At 40.3% G+C, this 13,470-nt stretch overlaps 2 protein-coding genes across 3 annotated transcripts in view; one reads left to right on the top strand and one right to left on the bottom strand.

The window, feature by feature from the left end:
• fn1b (fibronectin 1b) overlaps positions 1 to 3,996 on the top strand; it is a 27,349-nt gene extending 23,353 nt beyond the window's left edge. For both annotated transcript variants that reach the window (XM_024295363.2, XM_024295362.2), the window contains 5 exons: positions 2,613 to 2,774; positions 2,850 to 2,975; positions 3,073 to 3,179; positions 3,259 to 3,351; positions 3,433 to 3,996. In XM_024295363.2, coding sequence (XP_024151131.1) covers positions 2,613 to 2,774; positions 2,850 to 2,975; positions 3,073 to 3,179; positions 3,259 to 3,351; positions 3,433 to 3,510 — 566 coding nt within the window. In that variant the 3' untranslated portion in view covers positions 3,511 to 3,996. The remainder of the gene's footprint in view (positions 1 to 2,612; positions 2,775 to 2,849; positions 2,976 to 3,072; positions 3,180 to 3,258; positions 3,352 to 3,432) is intronic.
• Positions 3,997 to 4,213: 217 nt separating this feature from the next.
• Positions 4,214 to 10,997, bottom strand: atic (5-aminoimidazole-4-carboxamide ribonucleotide formyltransferase/IMP cyclohydrolase). The gene is made up of 15 exons (XM_024295965.2): positions 10,841 to 10,997; positions 10,543 to 10,669; positions 10,328 to 10,471; positions 8,461 to 8,549; positions 7,940 to 8,091; positions 7,143 to 7,299; positions 6,894 to 7,019; positions 6,712 to 6,819; positions 6,560 to 6,645; positions 6,405 to 6,494; positions 6,032 to 6,157; positions 5,860 to 5,952; positions 5,601 to 5,783; positions 4,608 to 4,763; positions 4,214 to 4,536 (listed from the first exon to the last, which is right to left on the bottom strand). The coding sequence occupies exons 1-15, from the start codon at positions 10,857 to 10,859 to the stop codon at positions 4,417 to 4,419; spliced, it is 1,776 nt and encodes a 591-aa protein (XP_024151733.1). The 5' UTR covers positions 10,860 to 10,997; the 3' UTR covers positions 4,214 to 4,416.
• Positions 10,998 to 13,470: the final 2,473 nt, after the last annotated feature.

Genomic DNA, 13,470 nt, shown 5'->3' with positions numbered 1-13,470 from the left:
AAATCACCAACCAAAGTTTCATCTTCGCCGCACTTTTCCAGCTTGCAGCCTGAACGCAGCCGTCTGAGGAGCGCGAGACAAAATTGAAAGGACCTGGTCTTATTTTCAAACAGGAAAAAGATCCAGCTGTTGGATGGTTATTTATTCTAAATAAACCTGAACGCGCTTCTCAAGTGCATCTGATCAGACTGTAACCTGGCCGCACGTGAAGTGACAGCGCGCTAGGGGATCAGCAGCGTCACCCAAATGCTCCTTTTATCTCGACAAAAAGGAATAAATGTAAGTAAATCCCAAAGGACCGCTGACAGAATCAAATGTTGGGATGGTTCTCCCTCAATGGCTTCAACACTGACTTGTACAATCAGCCCAGTCTCAGTAAAATGCCACGATTTGGGAAATACCGTGTATAATATACGCTAAAACCGGTTTTTGCGTGCATATAATACGCGCGGTCCTAAATGTGTTAAAATGTGTTTTCCAAGATTGAAACGTCCCCTGGTGGAGCCGTGAGCATCACAGGCAGCCCCACAAACGACCAATTTGCTTTTCTAACCCTAACCATAACCGTAATCCTAACCTTAACCAGGAACGACGTCATTTAGAAAAGAGCCGGAGGATTTCTGACCGCGTGATCAAAACGAAACCTAAAAAGTCCTGTATATTGTACGCCGGTGCAATCCATTCTCTACCATTGCGTATCATATGCACGCAAAAAGCGTGTTTGGCGTATATTATACACGGTATTTCAAAGTGCAAAGTCGTGGAATATGTACGCATTTTACTGAGCCGCCGTGATTAAAGTAGAAGCTGTTTACACCCGCGGTCTTGTGTGGTCGAGGCGTGGAAAGAGGCAGACGGTTGCAATAAACTCACTCCTGATTGTACACAGTACTTCCTGTAGATTCGATGACTCAGCTATGACTCAGACCAATTGCTGAAGATGGGTTGCAAATGGCGGTATCCGTTTCAGGAATTGACGGTGAAAGCGGCGGCCTACTTTCGCGAGGAGAGGAAGTAATGTATTTCCAATGGGGGACCTCAGTGCTCGCTCAGTCCATTATTTTTACAGTCTATGGTCACTACCCGATCCCCTTTTCCTAACCACGCCCTAATCACACGCATTGTAAAGGGAGGTGTGTCACTCTAATTACTTACCCTGTGCAACAAGTGACACTGGAACTAAATTATGAAAATAAAACAATAATAATAATAAAATATTATATAGTATACAATAAAATAAACCATATACAGTATATAAAATAATTGAAATATTACTTTTTTTAATAGTGCCAAAATTAAAGTGCATTAAGTAATTTGCGCTAACTACTTGTAGAACAGGCGCCAATGTACTGCTTTGTACATATTCCATTTGCCACTCGGTCTAATGAGTTAATATTTCACCTCTTTGCAACAGAGAACCAAATAATTAAAATTCTTACCTCTCGTAGTCTCTGAGCGGCTGGAACAAAACTTGCATCTTAAACCGCGAATGGACATTTCTCTCGGTCGCTGTTTGCAAAACGTTCCTGTACTTTCCCCTGCGACGTCTTCTTCTTCTACTGGCTAAATGTAATGCGATATTATAGTTCCAATATTACTTTTATATATTTTAAAAGACATGTACATTTATATTGTGCCTTTTAACTATTGTGGATCTGCATCTAAAACCTTTGTGTTCTTCTGAAAGAAAAAAAAAACATCCCAAGTGTAATTTACACAACTGTTAAAATAAAAATTTATTGAATTGACGCTCCAGTGTTATCTTGAAATTTCACGTTTTTTAAAGTTTCAAAAAGATGTCTTTTGAGCACATCAGGTCTTACAGTAATGGTTTGACTTTAGCTTGAAAATATGAATGAGTTTTGTGAAATGTGTAAGGAATAAACAACTTTTGTAAGTTGAATATAAATACATCATAATTGATTTGTTTCTGTAAACTGATCATGTGCAAGAAAGAAATGAGACTCATTTGAGCACTTGTGTTGGTCTCACTTTTCTTTTTGCTGAGACAATGAAAAGACTAAACTGAGACCTTATTGAGCAACAAGAGACAGAACCATGCATACAAATTACCGAGAGAGAGCTGAGAAAGTAAAGAGAACAAATTGAGACATACTTGAGAACGCTGAAATACGTCTAATCTTTCTCTTAACTGAGATCTGGAGGAGAGACAGTTGTGAGAGAATTTTGAGATCTCAGACAGTGCTCACTGTGAGACTTATTTCTCAGGAGAAACATTCGAGAAGAGTGAGAAAGCCTGTTTTGTCTCAAACAGGTCTCATTCATGTCTAGGAGACGTAAATGAGACAGAAAGGAGATCTCATCTTCAATTTTGCTTTGCTATGGGAAGTTTTTAGAGGATTACTCAGAAATGTGTGAACGGATAAAAATATCGCATTGAGATTATTTATAGCGAGAAATGAACATTATAATCCACTAAAATACTCAAAAAGTTGAATTTTGCATGATATGGGCCGGTCACTGACACATCATGGTTGTGTGTTTTTGATTTGACTGCAGCCCAAACTGCATGGGGAGAAATTCCTCATGTCACTGATGTAAATTTCAAAATGCAGTGAATCACTTGAACGCCCGTCTTGCTCTTCTTTCAGTCCCAAATGGAGTTCCTTCCACCACTGACTCCTGCTATGACAGCTTCACCGCCACCTACTACGATGTGGGTGCAGAGTGGGAGAGGATGTCCGAGACGGGCTTCAAGCTCTGGTGCAAGTGCTTGGGCATGGGCAGCGGTCACTTCAGATGCGACTCATCAAGTGAGTGTCATAAAACTGCTGTCACATTTTCAATATGGAAAGGCTTTCTCTTCATTTCTAACGTTCCCCAAACAGAGTGGTGCCATGACAACGGGGTCAACTATCGAATCGGAGAGCAGTGGGACCGGCAGGCGGAGAACGGACACTTGATGAGCTGCACTTGTCTGGGAAACGGCAAGGGAGAGTTCAAGTGTGAACCGCGTAAGGCCTCTTTTAATAACTGGAGAAATGTTGTGTGACTGACTCGTGAAGTTTAGGAGCTACGTGTGACTTTCAATGTGTAATCCAATCCAAACAGATAAATCAGTGTGTTACGATGACGGCAAAACCTACCAGGTGGGCAACCAGTGGCAGAAGGAGTACCTGGGTGCAATCTGCACCTGCACCTGCTATGGAGGACAACAGGTGAGATCTTTTTTTAATTCATGCTAGGAGAGTATTTAGCCTTGATACTCAGCTTCAACCCCAACATTTGTCTCTTTAGGGATGGAGATGTGAGAACTGTCGTAGACCAGGCGGGGACGCTGATGCCATTTCTCTGCAGCCCGTCAGACACGGAGACACCGCCCTGCTTAAAGTGAGTGGGACACTTTTGGTTCTGATATTGTGTTTAAGGTCATAAAATAGCTTAAAATCTCCCTTTTATACTGATGTTCAGAAAATCCACTGTCCCATCGAGTGCCTCCGACCCGACCTGCTGGCTGACGCACACGCTCCTCCAAGCTCCAAGAAATGAGGCGCCACCATCCGGCGTCCGCTCTCCTCTCACCGTCTAGTTACTGCACTGCATCACTTTGTAGACGCCCGTTCAACTGATCACAGTTCTTCTATGCAACTCTGTCTACTGTCGGATCAATCCCGGTCATTCCTGGAAGACGGTCTCTTCCCTGTGACTCAGCACCAGTTTTCACACGTTTCCTTCAGATGGGTCTCTCTCTTTTTTAATCACAAATGTTGACAGAATGTAGGCACTGTGCCAAAGAATGTTGTTTTCCCCCAAATGTCCAGAGAAACTTTTGCTTTTCTTTGTTGTAACTCGTCTTTCATTCCTGAATGGATGCACTGCTTGTGATTGAAATTCTGATCTTTTTACTAATTTATCTCATCAATTCCAGCTTGTGAATGTGAACTGTTCTATTTTTGTACTTTGTTGGTGCCAAACTGTTTTCCTGACAAGAAAATAAAATTCCCTTGTTTCAGTAAAGCTCAAGTCATCCTGAAATCGAATCAGTCTTTTATTTTGTAGGAGCTGCTTTAGCTTTGCATGGCATTCATTTTATGCTACTTTTCAAGGTCAAGCTTAAACCAACAGTGCCCTATTTCAATAAAGGATTAATCATTTTGATTTTGGACAAACCTAGTTTTAAATATATAAAAACCACACAGTTGCTATGAAAAAATAAAAGCATGTTCTTAAACAGAAGAACAGACAAAGCAGATGGGGGCTATAGAGTCATCAGCAGTTTATTTTGTTTCCACAGTTGAGTGACCAACAACAAACATGAAGAATTACTCAAACACTGAGCTGTTGGAATCATAAGCAGAAATCACCAGATGAGTAACAGAAACAGAAAACGTCAGCAGCAGGAATGTCTGGGTTGGAAATGTGAGCGGGAAACGTCGTTTTCCTTTGTAGTGTTGCTCAGTGGTGAAAGAGTCGCAGGTTGGTGTGCACCAGAGTGATGCCTTGCTCGTTGCAGGCGTTGATGACCACCTGGTCTGCAGCAGAACCTGCCGGAGCGGCGATGTACTCCACACCGCTCTGCACACAGGAGAGACCACTGTTAAACACTGCGGCGAGCAGAAAGCAGCTCTGCAGACTGCGGCGATTACCTGTTTAGCTCGATCGATGTTATCCCTGAACGGAAAGAAAGCGTCAGAGCTGACAGCGACGGCCTGCAGAGAACTGATCCAGTTCTTCTTCTCTGTGTGGGATAGAGGTTCTGGAACCTCTTCATACATCGATTTCCACACGGCCAAATCTGGACCCTAAAACACATCAAAAGAGGCAGAGTCTGTAACATACAAAAACCACCATAAGAGGCTGAACATCAAAGAGAGACTATGTTAGCTCATGTGTAAGAGAAGGAAAAAAGCAGCTTGTTATTTTGGTTGCAATAGTTTAAAAATTACTAGTTCACATTTTCTTCTATCACTAGTTAACTTGTTGTACTTTAGTGCTTCCACAAACGATTATTTTAATAGTCGACTAGTCACCAATTTTTATTTTTTTTTACTGGAAGTAAAGCACACATTTTAACCATCAGCTTCAAACTAACTAAAAACTAGATATTAGCATTACCTGTGATGATGCTAGTGTGAATGCTGTAAGCTCATTTTGGTGAAATTAATAGCTAAAAACGCTGAAGCTGATAGCGAAGAACATTGAAGTTGATACCTGAAGCTGATAGCTGAAAATGCTGAAGCTTATAGCTGAAAATGCTTAAGCTGATAGCCAGCTAAAATATTAGCTAAATGCCAGATTAGCTGAAAAAAATGAAAAAAGCCTAAGTTAATCAAAATAGCTAGCATGAAATATGTTGAAATATTAGTTAAACTCCAAAATAGCCTAAAAAACCTTAATAAATGCCAACGTAGTCCAAAAATCTAGCAGAATACCAATATAACTTTCAACTGTACTACACTCTGACTCCATATAATATAAAGTACCGACTATTAGACAATTAAATAAGTCGTCGACTATTTTAATAGTCGATTAATAGTGGCAGCCCTATTGTACTTCTGGAATCACTAGTTTGGCCTCAAACAGCCTGAAATCAAGGATATTAAACGGGTTGCCATAAATGAGTGTAACTGCTGCCTCACCTCCCCGATGGTGTTGCTGACATACTGGTCGATGCAGTTGGCCATCTCTGCTCGCTTCACTCCACTGCGGAAGTTCATGTTCAGCACACGGGGGTGGTGCCTCAGCCACCAGTTATCAGCCTTGTCTCCTGCCAGACGAGTGCAGTGGATCCGGGACTGCTGCCCGGCTCCGATACCGATGACCTGCAGAAACAGAAGACCCCAAACGTGTTAGAGATGAGGAGAAGCTGCTGAATGGATTCAGAGCTCTCCTTCTCACCTGGCCATTTTTAGCGTAGCAGACAGAGTTGGACTGGGTGTACTTCACAGCGATGGTGGCCACAGTCAGGTCGCGCACAGCTTCAGCAGATAACTTATGGAAGTACACACAAAAAAAGAGGCATTTATTTATATATTTTTAAATAAACATTTTTAAAAGCAAGGCAACTCACTGAGCCCTTGGAAACAACATTTGTGAAGAAGTCCTTGTTGATGAGAGCCCCGTTCCTCTTTTGCTTCAGAAAGAGTCCAAACAGAACTCTCACTTCTGTGTCGTCGGGCTCGTAGTCTGGATCCATCTGGAAAGATGACATGAGCGTCATCATAACGGGTCATTTTTTTAAATCCCATCTTGCACGTTGGATGTATTTTTGTGCTACTTTCAAATGAGAATCCATGTTATTAAAGGTCAAAGTTAAAGCTTTAAACCCTAAACTCTTATTCACAGCCAACTGATTTGAACTTTTCAGAAAGACACTAAAATGTATCATCAATTTCGGGTGAAAACAAATTGAGGATGCCTCCACTGCTGCCACTTTTTCTCACCTGAAGCACACAGTAGTTGCCATTCTTCTTCTTAGACAGGATTTTAAGCGCCTCCTCCTCATAACCAGGAGCAACGATGCCGTCCGACACCTGAGAACGACCAGATTATGAGTTTATGTGACATCAGATTCAGCTACAACAATTTTTTTTTTTACCTCTCTGGATATAATCTTAGCCGTGGGAACGTCACAAACGTCAGACAAAGCGATGAAATCCCCAAAAGACGACATTCTGTCTGAGCCTGGAGATGCAGAGTCAAGTTAAATAGGACCGACTGTGCAGTTTGAGAGCCGACAGAGCGTCTGACCTCTTGCTCTGGCGTAGGCTGTGGCGAGCGGGGTGAGGTCGCTCAGCATGTCGTGCACCATGCACACTTTGGCTTCCTCCTCAGTCAGAGGAACTCCAACTGCAGCTCCTTCAGAGAATAAATTCAGAGCAAATGGTCACTCTCAAAGACTTTACATTTAGCCGGGCGTGCCAGAATCTTACCTGCAGGGCTGACATGCTTGAAGGAAGTGGCAGCAGCCAATCCAAGAGCACCTTTAAGCTCTTTTACCAGCTGCCAAGCGTTCAGAGCGTCACAGAGGTTGATAAAACCCGGAGAGCCATTGATCACTAAAAGGAAAATGTGGTAACTTTTACTGTCATGACTCCTTTAAAAAAAGTTTTCAGGAAAGCTTTTATTTTGAAGGCTTTACTTTAAAATGAAGTCACTACACGGAGTAGGAGGAGTCGTACCTTTGAGCGGAAGCTCTGGGCGCAGGGTGTAGAGTTGGGCGGGTGCTTGGTGGGGGTTCATGCCGTAACGCAGAGGCAGCTGAGAGACGCCGCGGCTGTACTGACCACGGAAATAGTCTGAGATGGCCTCGTCATACTGAGCTGTGTGAGTGAAGGCCTGACGGGGAGAGGAACATCGATTGACATGGAAGCACTTCCATCAACAATTTAATAAACATGAATCTTATGGATGGTGACTCAGATTGATTTAGTAATCCTAATCTGTGGCTCTGTTTATAGAAGATGGTGCAAGGGAGAGTTTAAACTTTGACTCGAAGACCTATTTCAACATTTAGGGTCAAAAAGTCAATGTTGAGCTCTGACCTCAGCAAGTAACTACAAAAGCAGACAAAAAAGAAGTTTCATTGTTAATTGCTACTCTATTGCCCAAATTAAGTATAAAAATGATGTATTTTTGCCAATTATTCTTGAGATGATTATTTGGGAAATCTATTATGTTCTTTTATCAAAGAGCAGGACAGAGTGGTCATCATTTCATTAAAAATGTGGTTTCTCTTTCCGCTTTATCCTCAATTTAAAACAGCAAATTACTGAAAGAGCAAATTCAGATGATAACCTTAACATCTTTAAAAGCAGTCCCTCTTAAACACCCACAGGAATCACAGTGTTCTAAACTTTAATGGATATAAAGTTGAGTAAAATTTTTAAAGTTGCTGTGAAAAAGGAAGAAAAGCTTGTTCATAAAACAAATCTAAATGTACATTTGTTAGTGAATTAGAGCAGAAACTTTGACCCACTTTCAGAGCCAGGGTCTTGCGTGTTTCCAGGGTTGTGTCTTTGTCGCTGGAACTCTCCATCTCCTTAGCAACCAGTGAATAGTCATCTGGATCGCACACAATGGTGACCCGAGCATGGTTCTTGGCTGCTGCTCTCAGCAGGGTTACACCTCCTGAGCAAGAAAAAAGCAGCAATAACGACAAAAAAATTACATTTGTACAAAAATAGAAGAAAATAGTTTATATTTATTAGAAGCTACACCTCAAACGCATGCTAACTAGCAATCAATGCAGATGTTTTTAACTTAAACGTTTTTATTTTAATGGGTTTCCCATTGTCTTTTTATTGTAATCATCAATTTTTTGTAGTATTTTTTTTTAATTATTGATGTGAAAAGATGTCATGTTTTTATCTGTATGTAACCCTTTGCTCTGTTGTGCTGTTTCTGTATTGCTGATGCTTTCCCAGGTTGTTGTTGTAAATGAGAAATTGTTCTAAATTGACTTACCTGTATAAATAAAGGTTCAGTATGCTAACTTACCAATATCAATCTGCTCCACAGCATCTTCCACTGTAACGTCTGGGCTAGAGACAGTTTTTACAAATGGGTACAGATTGCACACCACCACTCTGAAAGACACAAAAGCACAACATTTGTTAAAGTATCACTCTGATCATATTTTGATCCATTTTCAAAAACATTCCCAGTGTTTTATGCAGTTTTTAGCCCAAATTAAACATACTGTGTTGTTTACTAGGATGTCATTTCTGCATAGTCCCAGCAGTTCAGAAGAAATTTGTCTCCGAGTTGTGGAGTAAGCCCACCCCCCTGCTAGCATCCCTCTGTGAACACGCTCTTCCGCCATCTTACAGACCCCCACAACCCTAACATTATCGGTAAAACAAAAATGAGCCCGATACCAGCTCAGACATGGAAAACAAGGACATACATGGATGTCTGCAACTGGATGCATCAGGATGGAGCTTGTGGCTTGCCGTAGTAGCTTCTACATCACAACTACAAGCTTTTTTTTCCATCTGCTCCTGATTTACAGTGATTTAAATAATCAAATACTCAGAAATGCAAGTATAAGCTCAATTTTTCTCTCTATATGTGTCCATCATGAGAAAAACGCCCAATAACAAGTTAAAAAAACATCAAAAACATGGTTTTCATTGGAGCGATTGTTTAAATCTGAAAATAAAACATTCACATTTGAGAAAAAGCTTAAATGTAATCTTTTTACCCAAACAAAACATATTTATTATTTGTAGTTTGTAAATGTTGATTTTTTTCAAAAATTGCACTTAATTTAACAAGAAAATATTAGCTTAAATAACATAAATTTTAAACTTAAACTTTATTTGTATGGCATCTTTCATTCAAATGAAGCTCAAAGCGCTTATCATAAAATAAAATAAAAAATACATAAAAAACAGTGTGTTAAAAAGCAAATACACAAAATGAGAAAAGGACATTTACATAGAATGAGTACCCCTCCCTTCACCAGTTCCTCCCTCCCTCCCTCAATACAATATTTAGGAATAAAAAACAGACTTAAGAACTGCAGCTGGAAACAGTCTGGCTCTAAGGAAACAGTCGGGCTTGGTACTGCTGTGTAGAAACGGCATTACGGGGATCCATCTAATCCAAGGCCCAGTCTGAGCACAGGGGCCATTGCTGCAGCGCCCGTCCAGCACAGGGCAGCACAGGGCCCACTCTATAGAGTAGGGCCCCAGGCGCAACAACGGCACACCCGCAGAGGGAACCCCGGAACAGAGGATCCCACTGAGGAAACACTGGAGTCTTTGAAAGATTAAAATCTAAATAAACTAAATAAAAATCGTTTAAAACAATGAAAACATCAATTAAAATAATGCGGTATAATAATAGTAAGAGCAGGATTAGTAGACTAAAATAATAAGAATTTACTAAAAATTGATTCACATAAAAGTCTAAAAATAAATGGATAGGTAAATAATAAAAAGAAAAGACAAAATTCAAAACCAATAAACCCAACAAACTTCTCGTTTTAGCTGAATAAAGAGTCAACGTTTATTGACTTTTCAATCAAATGCTGGAGTTTAACTTCTCAGTTGCTTTGATTGGCCTGTGACAGCACAGATGATCTAATCATGCTCTCTGCAACAAGAGTCACAAGTTCAGCCAACAATCTCCAATTACCCAGCAGTCACGTGTGTCCAGACTGGAACCACAGGAGCTTGTGATCTGCTGGAAAACCTCATGTCACACAGACTTTGTTTGGACCTAAAAGTGCCTTTTGGTGCCCATTGCTAAGAAAGAAAAAAGCTTGTGTTCTGACTCAGATCAATTGTGACTCTTTTTCTTAAATAATGTGAGAGGGTTGGGTGTCATGACGCCCCATATTCTGCTCCTTTCCTCTCACCTGACCAGGCTGTAGCCCAGCTTGTCCATGTCTGCGGTGTCAGAGGGGGTCCTTCTGGCCAGAATGCCTCCATGCACAGCAGGATGAAGGGTCTTCACTCTTCCTCCCAGCATCTCTGGATGTCCAGTCAGCTCGGACACATCCCTGTCCCACAGCACAGGTGAGTTAGAAAAGCTGCGCACCTCGACTTGAACCCAAACTTGAGCACTACTAACCTGACGGCCAGCCCAGCCTCGCGCAGCACCTTGGCCGTGCCTCCGGAGGCCACCAGGGACAGTCCCACGCTCACCAGCCTCCTGGAGAAGTCCACGAGACCCGCTTTGTCCGACACGCTCAGGAGAGCTGCGACAGAAAGGAGAAGGTAAAGTCTCACGAGGAGTTAAGGAGAAACCACAGCTCCACAAGCTGCCCACGCTGGCTAAAGCTAGCTACATTGCTAACTCCACGCATGTGGCAGGAAAAAAACTTTCAAAGACGGGAAAAGTTGAACAGAAGATGACGAAAGTCTCTTACCTAGTTCAGATGAGGCCATGGTAACTGTCACAGGGTTGGAACGAGGTTAGAAAAGCGTCCTGTCAGCAAAGCCTGCAGAACAAAGTGAAGGACTGGAGCTGCTCATTCATCCACAAAAAACCAACAACCACACGCAGCCCCGCCCCTTTCAAAGCGTCCCAAAATGAAGCAAAACGCGCACAAACTGCGCATGTCTCTGCAAGACTCTTACAGCTTAAGCTTAACATGTTTTTGCCACAAGTAGAGCTGACTACTGGTGGGTTTTTATATTAAATGAATAAAATATTAAATCATCTCTACAAACATTTTATCAAGAAAAGAACACAGGAAGCAGAACAACAATATAAGATGTGTAAAAACAAATTAACCAATATAATAAGAGATTGTTATAAACTATATTGTAAAAAAAATATGAGTAAAACTTGGGACATATTAAGCAGTTTAATTAGCAATAAAGCAAACAAAGCAACACACTTTTTGGAAGGAGATGATTAAAAACTACATTATGGAAGTTGTAGCAAACAGCTTTAATACGTTTTTTTGTAAGTATCGGCTCAGATTTGGCGGCAGAAGACCCAAACTATCCAACTGATCAATTCAAAGAAATAAACCAAATTCACACACAATTTTTCTCACTGCAACTACTGCACAAGAACTTATAGGTATTGTTCAGAAATTCAAAAACAATCCACTGATTGTCATGGTATAAACATGTCTCTAGTGAAAAAGTAATAAATAACATTTCTAAACCCTTTACCTATATTTGCAATTTATCACTGCAAACTGGTTGTGTCCCCAATAAAATGAAAATTGCCAAGGTTATTCCAATTTATGAAAATGATGATAAATATCTGTTTACAAATTATTGGCCAATCTCATTACTTCTACAGTATTCAAAAATTCTGGAAAAACTCTGAAATACAACTTGATAAATTTACTGAGAAATACAATATAATTAATGAAGGACAGTGTGGATTTAGGAAAGGACGAACCACAACAATTGCTACAATTGATGCATTGGAAGGTATCACCAGTGCATTGGACAACAAAAAGTATGCAATCAGAATATTTCTTTATCTTAAAAAAGCATTTGACACTATTAATCACTCAGTATTGCTCAATAAACTGGAACAATATGGAATCAGGGGGGTTGCACTGAACTGGTTACAAAGTTATTTGAATGGAAGAGTGCAATATGTCAATATTGGCCATTTCTAAAAGCCTTGATATTGCTTGTGGTGTACCCCAGGGGTCAGTGTTGGGACCTAAACTGTTCAATGACATTTTAAATTTTGAAAACAACTAAATTTATTTTGTTTGCAGATGATACAAATATATTTTACAGTGGCGACAATTATCCAAATCTTATCAAGACAGTTAATGAGGAACTCAGTACTATAAAAAGATGGACAAGAATAAATGATCACTTAATTTAAATAAACCAAAAGTAATGATATTTGATAATGAAGCAAGACATTCTGAACATCCAATTAACATAGACGGCATACAAATAGAAAATGTGCAAGAAATTAAATTCTTGGGCATTATAATAGATAGTAAATTGTCATGGAAACCCCACATTAGACACACAAAAAGAAAATTGCAAAAAGTCTCTCGATAATAAACAAAGCCAAATAATTTCTTGATTGTAATACATTGGGCATATTATACTGTTCCTTAGTTCTCCCCTACTTTAGCTATGGTGCTGAAGTATGGGGAATAATTATCAGTGTTCCATATATCCCCTTTACATGTCACATAAAACAGCACTATGCATAATAAATACAACTGGATTTTTAGAACACACAAATCAACTTTTTTTTTACGAACAAAACTACTGAAACTACATGACTTAGTTAAATACCAAACAGCACAATTTTTTAAAGCATTCAATAAAGTGTAAAAAGTCTTGACATTCAGAGAAAATAACACAAATTAGCTTCAATGGCAGAATCATGCTAACATGTCTCATGATAACTTTAGCTATTCTAGTGTTTGGATTTATATTTGCTCCAAAAGGTTTAAGTTATTTAAAGAGTTTCTGTTTTTGCTTTGACACTTTACGGTTGCAGAGCTTAACATTTTATGCATAAAAGTCCAAATATTCTGCAGGACACCGTAGGGAATCGAACCCCAACCTGCTAAAGCAGGCATACCATTATCAGTGCCTTTAGTTTTTGGACTACATGAAAGATGAAGCCAGACTGCCGTTCAGCTTTGTTTCTGTCTCCGGTTCTGCAATGTTTGGCCAACTTTTGTACCCATCAACAATGATTAACATCCAGATGCTCCTGTGTTTCTGCAGCAGACCAAGAGCTCTTCATCCTAACAATGGTTTCTCCTGTTGGAATGACATACTATCACTGGTTTAGAAGTTTCCCTAAATGCGTTTTTGTCAGAGTATGGACGGCTTCTTGGGCAGACATGTTGGATTTTGATTTTGACAGTCTATGGTCCAGATACATTCCAGGTTTCATTTACTTTGCCTGAGGCGTTTACTGGTGCTGCCCTCTGCTGGCTAACATATCAAACTGCAGCATCAGTTCTGACAGCAGAACCGACCCTCAAACCATGAAGTTCTGGACTCACACCACCCTGTCTGTCAGTACAACCCAGAGTTGAGGAATACT

This window comes from Oryzias melastigma, linkage group LG3, assembly GCF_002922805.2.
Source record: "Oryzias melastigma strain HK-1 linkage group LG3, ASM292280v2, whole genome shotgun sequence".
Lineage (NCBI taxonomy): Eukaryota > Metazoa > Chordata > Actinopteri > Beloniformes > Adrianichthyidae > Oryzias > Oryzias melastigma.
This window is presented reverse-complemented; position numbering and strand designations above follow the sequence as displayed.